Below are 20,337 nucleotides of genomic sequence, written 5' to 3' on the forward strand. Positions count from 1 at the left end.
TTTATCCCTGTCTGTCTTTCCTTGTTTGTCTTTTTAGTGTTATTCTATACACTTCGGCCTCATACCTTCCTGGGTGGTTGAGAGAAGATAATGGTTAATGTAGGAGAATAGCAAGGCACGTGACCAGTGTCTCCACCTTCAGGAGTAATCTGGGAGACAGAGATAGATTAGGGCGCCTACAGATCAAGGGATTGGGTAGGCGCTCACAGTCAGACAGATATGGTGTACATATCAAATCACAAATATGTTTTTGTATTCCCCATATATACCCAAGTATAGATAAGTGGGGAAATCATTTGATACTCGAGGTAATACCAGTAAAGATTATAATGACCACAATAGATGAATAAGTGGTTAGTAATGAACAGGAAGTCTAAATAACCACAAGATCCTGACAGTGAAGGATCATAAGTGTATCAAGATGTAGTCTCGGCAGTCATATAAACCAAAGCAAAGTTCTTTATTGTGGTAAGTGTAAAGTAATCACACACATAAATTAAATAAAGCTGATGTGAATCTGATCTGTTCATTTAGACCACCAGGGAATGCAGATTCCAACAGAAAATTTATCTGGTCTCTCTTTGCATATTAACCCAATCACCAAATAATAGGCCCCCAAAAAGGTTTCTTAAAGAGTGCACTGTGAAAGGACTGCTAGTAGGGGCAGCTGCCAGGAACTTTTATAGCAGACGTTGGCAATAGCAGTATAGCTGGAGGGAGCATTTGTGACAATATGGCACAGGAGGCAAAGTAAAAAATTTGCTATTAACTGCATATGGTGAGTTGGTCATGGTTCTGTCTGGTGTGCATCATAAAAAGCCCTGCAAACTGCTTGTATGGCATTATTATTAGCCCACTATACATCACTATACAGTGGTCATGATTAGAGATGATCTGATCGATTCGCTTGGACTCCAGTCCAGCGCTCAGGTCAGTGGTACGGCAAATCTTTTACCTTCCCGCAGAATTTGATTTCTCAGAGCTGGCGCATCATAATCAGTCCATAACATCACACAGATGTCGTCATGCCAGCCATAAAAATCAAATCCTATGCCCAAAAGCAGGAGATTCACGGGCTGTTATGGACTGACTTGGGTTGGAATAGTGGTATTGCAACCAATAGGGGCAGCACCATCAGGTGGAATAGTCAGAGGTTGGTACACGGGAGAAGCAATATAGTTGAAGGATCTGCAGGTTGCGTAGTCAGGAATTGCCAGGGGTCGATACATGGTAGCAGCAGTATAATCGTGGATGAAGCAGCAGGTGAAAGGAGAGCTTGACTAAAGGCTGGGAGCTCAATAATTTCACAAGGAGTGAAGTGCAATGCCAGGTCTAAGTAGGGTGTTCAATCAGGAGATTACAGGATAGAGCCAATCAGGGTCTCAGGGTGGAGACAATCAGAAACAACACAGGTATTAGTGTTAGAGCTGAATAACCCAGAAAGAAGTGCTGCCACCTAGTGCACAAGAGCTGCAGGGTTCTTGACACGGGCCTTTGATCTAACTACCAGGTTCCACTGAATTTGTGACTGGATTGGAGTCCCATTAATCGATCTCTGTAGTCACTATATAGAAGTATTATTTGATTACTTATGGAGGCACTATTTGGTTACTCTAGTGGACCCTTCATGCATATCATATTAAAATTGGCTTAATCCGACAATTATTAAAGGTTTCAGCTCACAGTCTAATGTGTGTCTGTTTCCCCATAAGATGATTGGGGGAGCTAAGGGTCAGGCATGTCCAAATTTGGACAACCAATCCTGTTTTTCTGTAAAGATAAGTCACCGCCAGAGATATCTGGCAGCGGCTTTCTCTCACAGCCAAGCAAGGGTTTCATATGTACGGGAAAGATGAGCAAGATAGCTGCTGGCCAACCAATTGGATGAACCATTGTTTGGCTAACGCCTATTTAAATTGTATGGGGAGGGACATGATTGTATTATGTTAAGTACACACAGGGGTCAAGGGTTGCTTATACATGACTCTTTAATGCATTATACTAAAGTCATCCTTACCTGCTGATATTGGCAAGATTGTCCGACAGTCCTATGTGTATGATGGCATCCCGAGTAGTGATGAGTGAATTTGTTCAGAAAACAATCGGCAAACATAAATTCGGCATAAATATGGCACATTCGGATTCATGATCGGAAACACAAGCAAAATTTTGTAAAATCGGAAAAAATCGGTAACGTTCGTAAAAAGTGCTGGAAAATATTTGTGTTGCCACAAAAGTATTTTCAACACTTTAGCAATGATTATGGTGATGTATCATGAGTGTTTGGCATGTGTTTGATGAGGGGAGGGGGTTTGCAGAGCTCAGAGTCGCGGCGTTCTTGTAAACAGTCTTTTTTGTCCCCTAACTTTATGTGTGCACATTGCGGCTAGCCAATCAGTGCACAGAAAACACCCACAATGTCCTGACACAACGGCTTGTGTCATTGGCTGCTGAAATCACATGTCCCTCTCCATATAAATTGCGGAGATCTTGTTTTAGCGCCATGTTGACACTGTAACAGCAAAGACAGGCTGCTCCTGACACTGCCACTGTTAGCAGCAAGATTATAAATAGTTAGCTAGGCAGTTGTATATCAGTCAGATAGTGTAGCTAGCTAGTGTCCAGTGTGGCTGTTAAATTTACCTTCCAGCATTTCTTTTTGGGCCATTACTGAGGTCCACAGACAGTAGGGCACATGTCCTACAAGTGTGTTGTGCACTGCTTCTAGTGTCCTCCATGCATCAGTATAGCATTCTGAATAATATTTTTTCACTAGCTAAATGTGAAACAGCCTGCTGTATCCCACCTTGTCATTTTGTGCTGTTGTGATATGAAACTGTCTGCAGACCTAAGGCACATAAAAAATATATAATTTTTCAGTTGCAAAAAGTTAGACAGCCCGCCGCATCACACTTTGTCATTTTGTTGGGTTGAAAAAGGGGCTGCAGAGGCCTGATGCAGAGGCTGCAAAAAATTCTTGTGTTCCTAACGTCATACACTAGGGGACTGACTTTAAAATGGTTTGTAGCATCTAGTATGTTATAGAGGCCTGATCCAGAGGCCACCAAAAAATTCTTCTGTTCCTAGTGTCATTAGGGGACATCTGACCTGCAAATTGTTTGTCATCCACACTTAAACAATTCTTCTTCTGTGGCTAATGATACAGCACGCCATATATTACCTGTGAATTTGCTGAAATTCAGCTGTTTGCAGAGGTGGTGCAGAGTTTAAAATCTATTTTAACCCCTTATCGACATCGGGTGTGGCGCCTATCAAGTTTACAGAGTGGGCACAGATTAAGGACCTCTGCACAATTCTGCACAGTTTCGAAATGGCTACTAAGATGGTTAGCGCTGACACTGCAGTCATCAGCATCACTATTCCAATCATCTACATGCTGTAGCAATGGACTGATACAAAGCACTATAGCAGTGGTCCCCAACTCCAGGCCTCGAGGGCCGCCAACAGTGCAGGTTTTCAGGATTTCCTTAGTATTGCACAGGGGTTGAAATCATCACCTGTGCAGATGATCACATTACCACCGATGCAATACTAAAGAAATCCTGAAAACCTGCACTGTTGGCGGCCCTCGAGGCCTGGAGTTGGGGACCCCTGCACTATAGGGTGCACCAAAAAACAGATATTAATCAATGCGGGTGCAAAAACCATGCATGGAAAATTAGACCATGAATTTGAAAATGAGAAAAGACCAAGCAATAAATGGTTTGCACACCTGAATGAATATCAAATATACAAATCACAATTTATTGGGGAAATAACACACACAATAAATCTTAAAAACATTTAAAAACATGTGCAAAATCAAATCACAACACCTCTAGCCCAATATACATGTGTAATGATATTACCACCCCGTATTGCACTATAAGGCCACGTGCACACATTGCGGAAAGTGGTGCGGATTTTTCCGGACTGATTTTGGTAAATCCGCAGGTAAAGCGAACTGCAGAGTACCTGTGGAATTACCGTGGATTTACCTCAATTTTTTTGCGGATTTTGTGCGGATTCCACCTTCGGTTTTACACCTATTATGATTCCTATTATGGAGCAGGTGTAAACTGCTGCAGAATCCACACAAAGAATTGACATGCTGCAAAATAAACAACGCTTAGTTTATGCACGTTTTTTTTCCACAGCATGTGCACTGCGGATTTTGTTTTCCATAGGTTTACATGGTACTGTAAACTCAGGGAAAACTGCTGCAAATCCGTAGCGGCCAATCCGCCATGTGTATATGTCACGTTCAATAGACAGGCAATGATTATGATATAATCAAAACATGAGGAAGCATGCACATGTATACAAATGTCCACATATAACTAAATAAAAAACAGTGAACCCCTATGTAACATGCCTATGTAAAAAGCCCAGGATGAATAACCAATGCCTATAGCAAAAAAAGATTGCTATGTGAAAGCCCCTTGACCAAGGGAGACTGAGGACCAAAAAAAAACCGCCAAAGCTCTGATGATATTTACCAAACCAGTTTGAGTAAAGGCAAGGAGCAAATGGAAATGAGCTGAGGGTCCACAGGACAATGGGGAACAGAGGTTCATTGTTTTCTATTTAGTTATATGTGGACATTTGTATACATGTGCATGCTTCCTCATGTTTTGATTATATCATAATCATTGCCTGTCTATTGAACGTTACATATAAACATGGTTTCATATACCAGTGTTATAGTGCAACAGGGGGTGGTAATATCTTTACACATGTATATTGGGCTAAGGGTGTTGTCATTTGATTTTGCATATGTTTTTAAATGGTTTTAAGATTTAATGTGTGTGTTGTTTCCCCAATAAATTGTGATTTACGTATATATTTGATATTCATTCAGGTGTGCAAACCATTTATTGCTTGGTCTTTTCTCTTTTTCAAATTCATGGTCTATATGCCTATATGCTATAGCAGACTTTGAATATCCTGCTGGAGGAGATGGTGGTCCCAGAAGAAAAGGCGGAAGCAGAGGAGCATGCAGAAGGGATAACATTGTCTCATAGTTCCAGACTGTCGTCACACAGGCAGGTGCCAATGGAGGGTGGATTACTGCGATCGAGGGGGGCTGGTGATAACAGACAATCTGTTATCGAAGGTGCAAGATCCAAGGAACAAATGGAGCAGGAAGAGGTGATGGGCGAGCAACTGTCAGATGAAGAGGGTAATCTTTGCCTCTCTGTTGTTTGTGGTTGGCGGGAGGAGACGGAGGAAACGAGCCTTATTGTTACCCAGCCACCAACAGCATGGGCTTGGACCTCATGGTAGAGCTGGACATACGAGTGCCTTCTTGTTGCACTATCTGCATCATGATCGCTGTATAGTTATGATTAGGAATAATGCTGACTAGGCTTGAGCGAAACAGATCACACAAATTCAAAAGTCGCCGACTTTCGGCAAAGTCGGGTTTCATGAAACCCGACCCAATCCCAGTGTGGGATCGGCCATGCGGTCGGCGATCTTCGCGCCAAAGTCGCGTTTCATATGACGCGTTTAGCGCCATTTTTTCAGCCAATGAAGGAGCGTGGGCAGAGTGATGACATAGGTCTTAGGGGTGTGCCTATCGCCATCTTATCGCTTGTGTGCTGTAGTAGCGATTTGCATTGTGCAACACCAGCTTTTCGGTGCAGGGACGGAGGGGAGAGAGAGAGAGAATATATATTTTTACCATTGACTTGCATTGGGTTTCGTGTTTCGGTCGAACCCCGAGTTTTCGCGATAATCGGCCGATTTCACTCGACTCGACTTTTGAGAAAGTTGGGTTTCGCGAAACCCGACTCGATCTTAAAAAAGTAAAAGTCGCTCAACCCTAATGCTGACTACTGGGTTGCCCCTTAGATCCTCGTTAAAAAAATTATTTGCCAGATGCTTCCCTCCCTGGACAGGGACCCGTCAATGCTGAAGTATCAAAACACGTTTTTACACAACCTTAAGAGAGCTTTTCCCCAAGACAGCAGTGAAGCACACAGATCGCATCGCAGCTCTAGACTTCCAACCTCTGGCACGTCAATTCTTCAATGCCAAAACATTAGCTGCAGCAGCGGTGTAAGTGGAAGAAGCAATTTCTGGGAGTCATTTGACAATTTTTTAGACCAGCTCGTGCACCAGCACAACAGAGTCCAAGTCTTACACGTGGGGAACGAATGGAGAGGATGGTGCAGGAGTATCTAGCACTGAATATCAATACCATCAGGGTTTGGACCCTTTTACATTTTGGTCTTCCAAAATGGATGAGTGGCCTGAGCTCGCCTCACATACTGTACCTTGGAGGTTTTATCATGCCCGGCAGCCAGCGTTCTCTCAGAACGTGTCTTCAGCGTTGCTGGTGGTGTTCTGACGGATAAGCGCAGCCGGCTGTCCAGTGAAAGTGTAGACCACCTAACTTTCATCAAGATGAACAAGTCATGGATCTTCAAGGACTTTTGCACCCCAATCACAGACTGTAAAGACTAGGTGAAATTGCATTTTTAGTGTGATGCATTAATGTCACGTAACTGCACTCTGTGATATTTTTAGTGTGGCTTCTGTGCCTGCTGTGGCTGCTGCTGATGTTAACACAAATTTGTGGAAATGTGAACAGTCATGGTTGGTCTACATCTGCTGGGTTAGCTGTAGTGGAAGACGTCTCGGTCCCAATTATACTATTTCTACTCTCGTGGCAGTTATTCCACTTCGGTGGTATCAGTCCCTCATTTTTTAAATGTGAACACTCCTGGTTTGGTGTCCATCTGCTGGATTGGGTGTAGTGAAAGATCTCTCGGTCCCTATTATACTATTTCTACTGTGGTGAAATTGATGCCACTTTGGTGGTTTGAGCTAATAATTTTTGGAAATGTGAACACTCCTGGTTAGGTGTCCATCTGCTGGATTGGGTGCAGTGGAAGACCTGTCGGTCCCTACTGTACTATTTCTTCTGTGGTGAAATTAATGCCACTTTGGTATTGTCTGCCAATCATTTTTGGAAATGTGAACACTCCTGGTTGGGTGTCCATTTGCTGGATTGGGTGTAGTGGAAGACCTGTCAATCCTATTATACTATCTATACTGTGGTGAAATTGATGCCACTTTTGTGGTGTCTGCCAGTAATTTTTGGAAATGTGAAAACTCCTGGTTTGGTGCCCATCTGCTATATTGGGTGTAGTGGATGACCTGTTGGTCCCTATTAGGGTATGTTTCCACGTGCAGGAAACGCTGCGTGTCTGACGCTGCATAGAGCCACAGCGTCAGACACGCAGCGTCCAGATGTTACAGCATAGTGGAGGGGATTGAATGAAATCCCGTCTCCACTATGCGTGGTAACACGCACGCGGCGGCCCTGCGACTCCGGACATGCTGCGCGTCTTTTCAGATCGCAGCATGTCCGTATATCTTGCGGCGACGCTGCGTCGCCGCAAGATATAGCACAGTGTTGTGAGTTCTGTTGTCGGGCTCCCTCCTGTGGTCATGAATGGTACTTCGGCTGGTTCTGTCCATGGACTTTCTCTGGTGGCTGTGGGTGTTTCTGAGTTTCCTTCCTCAGGTGACGAGGTTAATTCGTTAGCTGGCTCCTCTATTTAACTCCACTTAGATCTTTGCTCCAGGCCACCTGTCAATGTTCCAGTATTGGTCTAGTTCACTCCTGGATCGTTCTTGTGACCAGTCTTCCCAGCAGAAGCTAAGTGACTGCTTGTTTTTCTCTGGTTTGCTATTTTTCTGTCCAGCTTGCTATTTCGATTGTTCTTGCTTGCTGGAAGCTCTGGGACGCAGAGGGAGCGCCTCCGCACCGTGAGTCGGTGCGGAGGGTCTTTTTGCGCCCTCTGCGTGGTCTTTTTGTAGGTTTTTGTGTTGACCGCAAAGCTATCTTTCCTATCCTCAGTCTATTCAGTAAGTCGGGCCTCACTTTGCTAAATCTATTTCATCTCTGTGTTTGTATTTTCTTCTTTACTCACAGTCATTATATGTGGGGGGCTGCCTTTTCCTTTGGGGAATTTCTCTGAGGCAAGGTAGGCTTTATTTTTCTATCTTCAGGGCTAGCTAGTTTCTTAGGCTGTGCCGAGTTGCATAGGGAGCGTTAGGCGCAATCCACGGCTATTTCTAGTGTGGTTGATAGGATTAGGGATTGCGGTCAGCAGAGTTCCCACGTCCCAGAGCTCGTCTTATATTATCAGTAACTATCAGGTCGTTCCGTGTGCTCTTATCCACCAGGTCCATTATTGTCCTGACCACCAGGTCATAACAGCACAGGGCCCTATGCGATGGGTGCGATGATGCCGGATGTGTGCTATGAACACATCCGGCATCATCGCGTCCCAGAAGGGGGCGGGGCTTACCACAGAGCGGCAAAGCCGCTCCGACAATACCTCCTGCCATCCTGAAAGTGGACACATACCCTTATACTATTTCTACTGTGGTGAAATTGATGCCACTTCTGTGGTGTAAGGCCACTTTTGTGGTGTCTGCCAGTAATTTTTGGAAATGTGAACACTCCTGGTTGGGTGTCCATCTGCTGTATTGGGTGTAGTGGAAAACCTGTCGGACCCTATTATACTAACTATACAGTGGTGAAATTGATGCCACTTTGGTATTGTCTGCCAATAATTTTTGCAAATGTGTAGAATCCTGGTTGGATCCCCTTCATGTGTGTTGCCTTTAGCAGTAGACCTCCGAGACCGTCAGGCCTCCACTTCCTAGACTCAACTACCCATGTTACTATCCTAGAATTTTTCTGACAATAGTAGTCTACAAAACTGATTTGTGCCACCTTGGTATGGCTGAGCAGGAAAGCAAGTCGAGGTGTTGCATATGGTATCTGGGGTCCCAGCAAAGGCGGCCTACACAGATCCCTCAACCACCTCATCTTACTGTGACATTCAATTGAAAGCTGTAAATGCTGTCCCAAACCCCAGATACCTCATGCCTGGCTTATTGCTGCAGTGCCATGCAAAAAATCTGTACTGTGGGTGAATTGAGGCCACTTTCCTGGTGTCTGTCCCTCATTTGATGTGTTTTGGCAGTATTTGGGGCCATTATAAAGTGTTGTGCATGCATTTGCTTTTGCCTCCCATTGACATGAATGGCGTTCAGTTATGTTCTGTGAATATTCGAAAAATTAATCGGCGAATATTGCAAATTCGGCGATCATAATATGAACCGAACATTATTAGCTCATCTCTAATCCTGAGTCTAAGGGATCGTGGACACGACCTATTTTCTAGTACGACTGCTATCTGTAAATATTTTATGGGGCGGAGAGAAAACATTGGACCACAATTGGATGACAATTTTCATGGACTGAAATAATGGAAAAGGTGGAGGAACTCTTTTTTTTTTTTTTTCTCCACAACCGAAAAAAACTGATCCTACTCTGATCAAACTCTGATCCGTCTGATCTGATAAATCGGTCCATTTTTCTTAGATGGAGAAAAAAAATGATGGTGTGCACCTTCTCTAAGTGTCGTGCAGTTTTAAAGCCAACCCTTTTGCCATGTGGCAGAAGCTTTTTTCCATTCTCCCCCTTGAATATACCGTGAAAGTTCAGCTGAGAGGAACATTCATGTGTATGGGGCTGTTGGGTATTGATAGCTGTCGGTCATATAGTTGTCCGGCTGACACCTGTCATGTGTATGTAGGCCTTTTACGGTCTAACGTCATCATACATTTGTACCACCACTTTGACACCACACACTTACCTCATCCACATTTTCAAAGGCATTGATGATATCATATGGCAAGCAAGACAGCAAGTCAATGACGAACCATGTTTTCAAGTAGTTCATTCTTATAAGTTTTGGATCTGAAATAACTTCTCCTCCAGGTCCAACAAAAGTTGTGTGAAAGTTTAAAACTATATCAACCAGGAAAATAACGTCCACCACACTGTCCAGCACCAGCCAGGCAATGTTGTACTGTTTCGTCTTGAATGAGACATTGTAAGGAACCATGATTGCAGTGTAGAAGGTTAATATAAGGATCACCCAATCCCACGTAGTCTTGAAAGCACAATAGTGCAAGATAATATGGGGTGGAGTTTTTGGTGCTTCTTGCTTGTATTGAGGAAGGATGTCAGATCCCAACTGTAGAACCTAAAAAAAGTGAAAAAAATGTAAAACTTAGTTATACAAATCAAAGTATGCATTTATTATACAACAGGAAGACATTATTCACTTCTGTGACCTCATCAATGCAATATTTTATTGACCGTTATTCCTCAGGTATATATTGACTATTCTAGTACAAGGCTTGCACCCTGAAAGACAAGTGATGATTTCATGATTCCACCACTGGGAAACCCACTGATTCATAGGACAGAGCTCTTGGTTGGCCCATTTAAGTAGATGTGTGCCACTGCCACATTCGTTGCCTATTGGACGAACGGCGCTAGCAGAGCATAGTACTCATTGATCTCCAACAGTCCTATAGGCAAAGAAAATCACAAACATAGAAAAAGTCCAGCAATGCAGAGATAATCCCATAAGACTTAAAATGTAACCGAACCGTCATGAATTTTTTTTTCCATAAATCAATAGAAACGTTTTAATATATCTTATCGGATAAATTTACCTCTTTCTCCTCCAGGACTAATCATTCGTTTTCAAAATTCTCAATTCATGTATAAAATATATCTTCAGTGAAAACAGATTTTCCCATTATTGAAAGGAGATGACAGTTAGTGCTCATAAAGTTCTATGGGGAACTGTAGCTCCTCTCTTCTGCTCTCTCCATAAAATTTTTAACCACCAACTGTCCTCTTCTATCTCAGAAGTGGGAAAAGCAGTCTTCACTGAAAACAGATTTACTCATTAACTGAGAATGAATGCTCAATCCAGGAGGAGAAATAAGCAGATTTCTCTGGTAAGATATATTACAAAGTTGCTTATTTTCATGTGTACTATTGATTTAGCCATAGTCAATGAATGAAGCAGTCTTTACTCCATTCAATGGGGCACTGCAGAACCTCATTCTCAGGATCAGGAATGTCTGTCCCAGTGACGAGACCCCACAGCAATCAGCAAATTATCACCTATCATGTGCATTTATTGTCCAACACCCTTTAAAGGAATGATAATCCTAGAAAACATGAGAGATCAACTCTCAAAATATCTGAGAATGAGAACGACTTACTGCAAGCCTCGATACAGATAGTCTTCCTACAATTTGACAGAAGACTTGGGTCAAACCATTAAACCATTCTTGACTTTGGAACAACTAAATAGTTTGAGACTCATCTGTGTCCCTTTAAGGTTTTGTAAAATTAGTAGTATTCACTTTTTGCAGTATTTTTGTTGGCAAGCATTCTTCTTGCCATCAAACCCTAATGGAAACCTTGTAAGATCCATCTATTCTATGGATCCATCATAGTTGTCATCATAGCTCCGATATGTTCCATGGAAGTTTTGTACATGCTCCAGCAATGGAGGAGATGGAAGGATATGAATTAGGACATCAAGACAGTGGTCACTATCGAGGGATATTCAAGAGGGATTAAAGCTGATCATGCATATGTGAAAATGCCAAACACTAGTTCGCTCTGCAAACTTATCTTGCTAAACAACTCGGTCAAAATCATCTGACACTTTATTCCTAATGTCTGCTTCCTTATTTGTGGAAACTCATGCGAAAAGAAAATACAATCCTGTCACCGTTCTAGATTCTGGAAGATTAGATGTTTTATCTAACGCCAGTGAACCGTTTTTTTATTATTGAACATCAAGACTTGTTTATATGGATTATTCAGAGGCATGAAAAACATATTGTTCAGGCAGCAAGGTTTGATGTTTCAGTCCTTTGATGTAGGTCTAAAATAAGACCAAAGAGTGTTGTATGTGAAAAAATAATGCAGTGTACAAGATCTATCTATCTCAAACTACAATGGTGCTTGAATGTTTGTGAGCCCTTCAGAATTGTTCCATATTTCTGCGTAAATCTGACCAAACACTACATCAGATTTTCACCTAAGTCCTAAAAGTAGATAATGAGAACCACAAACTGATGAGTCAAAAATATGTTTGGGAGTGGTAAAATTATGTGAACCTTAAGGATTATTGAAGGTTTTCAATAAATGGGATGACAATCAGGTATGAGTGGGCGACCTGTTTTATTTAAAGAACAGGGATTTAGTAAAGTGTGATCTTCTTGTATTATGGCATGAACAAAGAAGATGTCTAAGGACCAAAGAAGATGCATTGTTGATGGCTGGATGTGAAGCTGGAAAAAAGGTTAAAAAAAACATTTCTAAAGCGTTTGGACTCCATCAATCCAAAGTCAGATGGTTTGTGTACAAGTTGAGGAAATTCAAGACCATTATTACCCTCCTCATAAGTGGTTAATGAGGAAAGATCACTGTAGGAGCAAGGCGTCTAATAAACTATGAAGTCACAAAGGAACCCAAGATATACTCTAAGCAACTAAAGCCCAACAATCACTCCAGTTAAATGTCGCTGTTGGTGATTGACAGCGGCATTTAAATAGTTAAAATCCACAATCACAGGCTAGCGCCCATCCCTGCTGTTGCATAGTGCAGCCGTCATCTGCCCTGTATAGAAAGGGCATGTGCAACCTTGCCGTAATGTACATGTACACCAACCCTCCTTAAGCTTTTTTTTTGCAAATATGGCTCCAGATAGTTATTTCATGTTTTCATTCCAGCAGGTCTGAACCTGGATTGCTCCCTATAGATGTTGTCTACTCTGTAAGCACATCTACTCTGTAAGCAAGGTTTTCTTGCATTCAATATTTTTCACATCTATAACTTTTTTCATCTTAAGGACGTTATTTTATTTCTTTGGGTCAATATAATAATTCTTGGGGGCTATAACCATTTGATTTATAACATGGTACTATGAATAGGGGCATTCAGCCTTGGCCATTTCATGCTGGGCATTTTTGTATCTTTGCATATTTATAGGTTTATTGGTTTAACCATATAATAGGATTGCATAAAATTGTTTTGTTCGCTATAAAATTTTTTGACTTTTCTCTGGTACCATATACTGATATATTGCCAATTGACATTAGTTGAGGTTGGTTATTGCCACATTAAGGGCGTAAACAGTCACTGAATCATTCTTTGTTTTTTTTTTTATTGTTTTAACTGTCTGTTTTGTTGCATGTGATGTGGTGTTGTTCCTAATACAAATTATTCTTTTACCTACTTTTGGGTGTTCCCGACTTTTTCAGCATACATCTTTCTCTCTTCTATTTTATCCATTGTTACACAGCATGCTCCAGGTGAACCCCTTTTTGTCTGATTACTAAGTAGTGATGCCCTCTGTTTCTATCTTTTGAAAGCAGTGAAAAGTATTCATGGTGACATTTTCTCTCTTTACTTTTTTTCTGTTCCTGCAGAACCCTTTTTATCATGGTAGGACCACACAGACTGAAAAGATTGCTTAGGCCTTGGATGAAGTCTAAGATATTACCAAATATTATCATTTAGGTTTCTCGCCTTGGCGCATCATTATCTTATATATATGATATTTGTGTCACATCTAACAGATATTCTTATATCCTGTCTGTGTGTAACACGAATAATATTTATATACATCGATGGCGAGAAAACATCCAGTTTTGTAGAATTAATGTCAACTTTTACCTGGAATTTTCTCTTATTAGAGAATCTCAGGAGACAGTCGCCCCCCCAAATGCTCACGCCTACAGGAATCTTAATGTAGCTCCCCCCGGGGATGGCTGTTCTGCAGCATGAACATCAAACAATTTTCTATTTTAGGGACTATTTATCAAGATAAGTAAAAGCAACAAATATATGGATTTGGGTTGCTCCGATACATAGTAACACTTGCGAATAGGTCCAACTGAATAACAGACATGCTTGCCTTCAAGTAGAAGGAGCTACTTTGATCTTACATTTTGATTAGGTTCCAAAGGCTAACAACACTCGGTGAATTATTAATTGGGGCAATCTAAGGATCTCATCAGTGCATGAATCATGCAGGACAGGACAGTCCATGTCCTATTACACACCACACGCAAAGGCAGGCTGCAAGCGTAACCTTACCCCAGAGGGGATTAATTACAGATGTGCAAAGAAAAGGATGTCAGATCAGTCTGCGAAACGCGTTGAATTTTGAGAAAGTGCTAAATATTATCAAGATGCTCTCTATTTGCTAACACTATTAAACTGTTTGAAAACAGTCGCCAGGAAAGAGTAGGTTAATAGTACAAAATGGCCTGAAAAATAATATAAAAGCCGCAGAAAAAAAAGATAGGTATAGCATGTAAACTAGAGCATTTCCACTTCAATAAGGAGCTAAATTTAGAAAGGCAATCAAAAATTATTGTTATTTTAATTAGGCATAGGCGTGCAATAAAGAACCTTTGTGCAACCGTGAAAAAAGTGTTTTGAAGCTGGTTTGATTATCAATCTCTCATAATAAATAGCAAATATACGGAACACATTAATTGCAATGCTCTGTTAAAAGGGATTAAAGGAATCTAGTGCGCAAAATGTAACAGTGGAGCTCGATTTTCCCTGCTCCATGACGGGTTCGGATATAGATAACTCATTAATAAATAGTTGCCATTTTTATTAATTTTAAATAAGGTTCTTATTCAGGATCTACATAAATTTGAACAGCTACAAAGAGAGTATCTACCTTTTGGAGGATCTGTAGAAGCTGTATTATACAGACAGCTGATTGGTTTTATTATTTTAATAGGCACAGTGTAATATCTCATTTGCCCTGTAGTGGCACTGCAGGGGAAAAGAATACTTGTTGTTAGGTTCCAGGTTCCACTGTAGATTTCAGTGGATCAATGAGGATCACAGTTTAGTTTGTTTTTAAAGGGAATCTGTCAGCAGGTGTTTGCTTTGTAATATGAGAGCAGGATAATGTAGGGATTGTAACGGAAGTGGTGGAACCACTGTGCAGTTGACAGAGGAGAGCCTGAAGGGCCGTTACTAGGTGAACACCTGACTCTTCGCTAGAGCCCTGATGGTGCGTTTAGACTTGGCTCTGGATGCTACTCCAGGACAATCCTTGGACACACGGCATCTGGCCCCCAATGAGTGCAAGTAGTTGGAACAGCCAGGAGGAGTAGATTTTTTGGTACAGACAGGCACGAAAGGTTCTGGCAGGTACGGCAGGAATATAGACTGGCACGGCAGGTGAAGGCAGGTACAGCTGGCATACAGGTAGGCACAGCAAGTACACGCAGGTACGACTGGTATACAGACTAACATGGCAGGTGCAGGCAGGTACAGCTGGTATACAGATGGGCACGGCAGGTGCAGGTGGGTACGGCTGGTATACAGGCAGGTATGGAACAGGATGGCTGGTGTACAGGAACGCACAGCAGGTACGGAAAGACAGGAACAGGCAGGTACTGGCAAAGACAGACAGGTACAGGCAAATGCTGGCAACGTTGCTCAGGCACCTTCCATCAGGTGGTAGTGCCTTAAATAATAAGAATCTCCCAGCCATTGGCTTAGGACACTTTATAATGGCGCACAATGTCCCTTTAAGGCGACCCCGGGCAGCAGCAGAATTAAAAGGAAGTGTGGGACAGGGGTCGTGGCGGTGAGTGAGTCGGCATCCCTGCCGGGGGAGGAGAGAGCTGTGCAGGGATGCTGGCACTACAGGGACAGTGACTCTGATTCCAAAGATGTGTCAGGGTGCTGCAGCTGTGATAGAATTGCAGTTCTCTCTTCTACAGATCTAGCAGAGTTGAGAATACTGAACCCTGTATAACCTCCCACACCACTGCTTTCTATCAATGTACAGTTTACACAGAAGGCTGTCTATCAGTGATGAAGGCGGGGTTGGACCATCAGGCACGAGACACCTAGTCCTGTAATGTTAAATCTCCTGCTGATTAAACACTGATTTTATTGAAACAGCAAAACACAGCCTAGTAAATGACACATCACTGGAATTAAAAAACTTTTAAGCTAGTTTTCAGTTTACTATACCACATGACACAAGACATTAATTTTCCTGCAATACTAAGTCACCAGACTTTAAAAAAATATTGAACCTATAGAATTTTAGCAGAGATTTTAGTCTGAGCATAACCTGTGAGCCATTAAAGCCATGGTCAAATGATCATAAAAAGTTGTGCAAAAAGAATCACAGGATCTGGCTGTTTGGAAGTCCTTGGTCATGGGACCAGACCATTGCAAACTTTTTTATTCCAGACAGAATCTCGGGCGCTTCTTCTGATTAATAAAACACTGCTGGAGGACAAACGCGCGCACACACAGAGCAGTATCACCTTGTAAGGAGAGTGAAAGGCAGGAGTATGCGCTCACCTGGCGGGGTGAAGGCACAACACCTGTAGACGCGTGTACCTGCTGCTGACACCATGGCTGAAGGAGAAAAACTTCTACATAATAGTAAAGGAGGATAATATCATATTGAACTGGCTAAGCTGTGGTAAATAAGAAACCTTTTGTGCTCCAAAATGGATCTTTATTGTTTCAACGCATTTCTGCACTGGACAGGCATCTTTTTTAAAGTAAAAAATACAAGTATCAAGATTTTTAGTTTTTTACCTTGAAAAAGGTGAAGAAACGTGTTAAAACAATAAAGAACCATTTTGGAACACAAAAGGTTTCTCATTTCCAGTTTCGCGTTTCGTTACCTTTTTCAAGGTAAAAAAACGAGTATTTTGAAACTTGTATTTTTTTACTTTCAAAAAGGTGTTGGTCAGGTACCGAAACGCATTGCAACAATAAAGAACCATTTTGGAACACAAAAGGTTTCTCATTTACCGCAGCGCAGCCCGTTCAATGTGATATCGCCTTCTACTCTTCTGATTAATTGGCTCGGAGCAATCAGGGATGCCGGCAGGTAGGAGGCAGTGGTTTACAGGGCTCTGATTTGGCAGCCAATGACTACCAACATGGCCACTGGATCTGGATTCTTGAACTCTACAAATCTCAACTTTACAAATTTTCACTCTAATTAGTATCATAACGCTGGTTAAATATAAGGCTCTAGTACTGAATCCAGGACTAAACTCTTGGACATCTGATTTTAGTTTAAGACCTCAATATAGTTTGAATTTTATATCTAGAAAAAAAATATTACAAATCTGAAATTATTGGTTTTTCCAAGGGATATTAAAGGGAACCTGTCACCCCCAAAATCGATGGTGAGGTAAGCTCACTATCATCAGGGGCTTATCTACAGCATTCTCTAATACCCTACCCTGTTGAGGGCAGAGGAAAGTACTGCAGTGCGCAGGCGCCGGAAATGTCAGAGAGGCCCAGCGACTGCGCACTGCAGTATTTTGCTCTGCCCTCAACAGGGCAGACAAAGTACGCCTGTGCCGGAGCCGCAGCAGGAAGACCAGAAGAGGACATCATGGAATGAAGATGGGAGGCGCCGGACCTGAACCTGAGACACCCATCGGAGCAGGGCCGCCCCTGGGTGAGTATAATCTAACCTCTTTTTCTCCTCTTTCAGGTAACATCGGTGGCTTATCTACAGCATTACAGAATGCTGTAGATAATAAGCCCCTGATGACGGTGAGCTTACCTCACCATCGATTTTGGGGGTGACAGGTTCCCTTTAAAATAGAAAAGACTCAGTAAATGAGAGAAACTAATTGTTTAACTGTAAGTGTGAAGGATCCTCTGTATTTGGAGGCCGCTGACCTACTTAAGCGCTTCAGTTTTCTCCTAATTAATATGTAATTAAGTAGCGAACTTTGTAAAGAGTTTCATTAAGTACCTGGCCTGCGAATGGCCTCCAAAAAAAAGGAAATATAGAGATATGTCTATAATAATAGGTGAATTAAGGGGAAGAATGAAAAATAATAATGTCCAAATATAATTATTGCTCAGTAAAAAGTGTAAATCGTTTCACAGGAACCAGCAGTAATCTGTGGCTAGTCGATGGGAGACGGCGAAACGCCTCCTACCTCCCGGCATCCTCAGCGGCTCTTTTGATTAGCCAGGCCGGCTAATCAAAAAAAGAACTGCAGATCCTGGGAGGTAGAAGCCGTTACAGTCCAACGGCCATACATTGTTGACGATTATCCAGGTCCTGTGAATCAATTTGCACCATCTGTACCCGTGAAGACAAATTATGGCGGCAATTCATCATTGTTGTTTCTCCCTTTTTCTGGAGCAATTTGCTCCTTTTTAGTGACTTTATCACTGGTGCCTTATTCTCTATATGTTTTGTGCCATGCCATAAATCATTTCCTATTTTAAGTCATTTTTTATTATTTTTCATCCACTCTGTTTAGTCGAACGTTTTAAGCAGATTAATGAAAAGTAACAAGAAGTTCTCCACCACCGATCAAACATTTGTCAAACAGCTATGATGTTTTTACATTTTTAGCCTATTTCAACATGAAAAACACCTTAATACATACTGTATGGAATAAAAGGAATCTGTCATCAGGCTTCTGCTGAGAGCAGCATGATTTACGTCAGAGACCCTGATTCCAGCAATGTATTCATTACTTGGCTGTTTTCTGTAGTTTTGATAAATATCTGCTGCAGATTTACCATTTCGCTGAATGCTGAGCTCTGTATAACCCTGCCCACATCACTGATTGGCAGCTTCTGTGTGCACTGTGTATAGGCAGAAAGCTACCAATCAGTAGTAGGGGTGGAGTGGGACTACATGACAGCAGGTTTAACTAGTCTTCTAGTGATAATCTCTTGCTGATTAAAGTTATTTCATCAAAACTATAGCAAGCAGTCCAGTAAGTGGCATTTTGCTAAAACAGGGTCTTTGCCCCTACATTATGCGACTCTCAGATTCCCTTTCAATGCTGGCTTTCAGGTCTCATTAGAAAAAGCAGAGGCTTATTAAACTGGTTGTGCAGCCTTGGGGTACAAGTCTGCAGTCACTGTATGTGACTGCAGATTTGTGAATCATCACATCGGTCCCACATCACTTGCATTGCCCACTGCGGGATTCTCTGGTGCTTGTTCCGGGAGCGGTTGGTCATGTGAGCACAATTATGCAATTTGCATACTTTCCGCCACATTCCAACTAGATGTGTCCAACCTCTCTCAATACACTTGTACAGAGGAAGGTCAGGCACGCGTAGTCGGCACGTGACCACATGTAACCAAAACAAACTACTTGAAAATCTAACCAATAACACAAAGAAAATATGATAAAACATAATATTTTATTAAATATAAAGACACTAACAAACAATAACACAGACAGTCGGAGGAGGCACAAAAATACACATATAAAAGTTTCTATATAAGGACCACTGATAACAGTGTATATAAAGTATAGTAATATTATGTCCTTTCTTTTTTTGCTCAACAGGTATGTATGAGACACGGCAAAGAACCACTATCAAATAGAGAAAGATGTATAGTAAGGTGCACTGTGCATGATGCTGATAGCAATAGTAGTGACCATATAAGGTATAATACCTATAGCTTCTCCATATATTAGTATCTATAAAGTACAAGAAAACTAAGGTGCATTATAAATGTGGCTGACCTTACCAGTGCTCATGATGTGCCTGTGCCTCAACCCCGCACTCCAACGCGCGTTTCGCAGCACGTCGCTTCCTCAGGGAGTGGCACGTGACCACATGTATGAATATTACACACTTGCAGTCATGCAGATAACCCCTTTAATGACAGAAACCTAGTAATATTCACTGTATGCAATCCTTTAGTTTACCCCAACCAAAAAAAACAAAAATAACAAAGAAGAAATAAAGAATCCCTTACTTCTGCTAATCTGGAATGTTTGTGGACCACTTCTGCTTTGTTCATAGGAGTCAACTGCTGCAAAACACTTCGGCTGTTCGTCAATGCGCGAGTTAAGCGGGCAAATTTTGTCCATCCTTTAGAGAAAAACATAAAAATGGCAATCGTAAATTGTGTAGGTCTTTAATCATTTTGGCAAAATCAACTATAAAATATACTGATTTTAGATGTTTTTCGATCATGTTTTGTTGATTTATATTGATCTCATTATTTTTCTAAAAATTATCTATAAATTAATGGAAAGATTTCTGCACATCTTTGGATTATTGAGATATTCTTTGAAAGGAGGCGCTGCTAGAAAGTTTTTGGCACTTTCAAGAATAAGTCCTATTAAACTTTCCAAAATTGTGTAGGACTGGACTGATGAATGTAACTCCAAAGTTTTGAGACTTTTTTTTTCCTGTATGAGTGAATTTTTTTTCTGTATGCAGAAGTGGCTTGTTCTTGGGTACAGGGAGATAATAAGGAGAAGAAAATGGAAGACATCGGTGAGGATGGGATGAAGAAATTCCCTTTCTGAACCATTAGTTCAAAAAGTCAGTTTTGGAAGATAAGACATTTTTATTTGTAGCCACACATATATTTATTTGTCCTCTGCTCGTCTTCTAACACAGCATGAGGTC

General features: G+C 41.6%; 1 protein-coding gene across 1 annotated transcript in view; it reads right to left on the reverse strand.

Annotated features, from left to right (window-relative positions):
* Nucleotides 1–20,337, reverse strand: part of KCNH5 (potassium voltage-gated channel subfamily H member 5) — a 649,354-nt gene that overhangs the window by 440,781 nt on the left and 188,236 nt on the right. Inside the window, exons 5-6 of the mRNA XM_069733797.1 lie at nt 19,676–19,791; nt 9,687–10,079 (exon numbers count right to left, since the gene is read on the reverse strand). Coding sequence (XP_069589898.1) covers nt 9,687–10,079; nt 19,676–19,791 — 509 coding nt within the window. The remainder of the gene's footprint in view (nt 1–9,686; nt 10,080–19,675; nt 19,792–20,337) is intronic.

Source organism: Ranitomeya imitator, chromosome 1 (assembly GCF_032444005.1).
Source record: "Ranitomeya imitator isolate aRanImi1 chromosome 1, aRanImi1.pri, whole genome shotgun sequence".
NCBI classification, from domain to species: domain Eukaryota; kingdom Metazoa; phylum Chordata; class Amphibia; order Anura; family Dendrobatidae; genus Ranitomeya; species Ranitomeya imitator.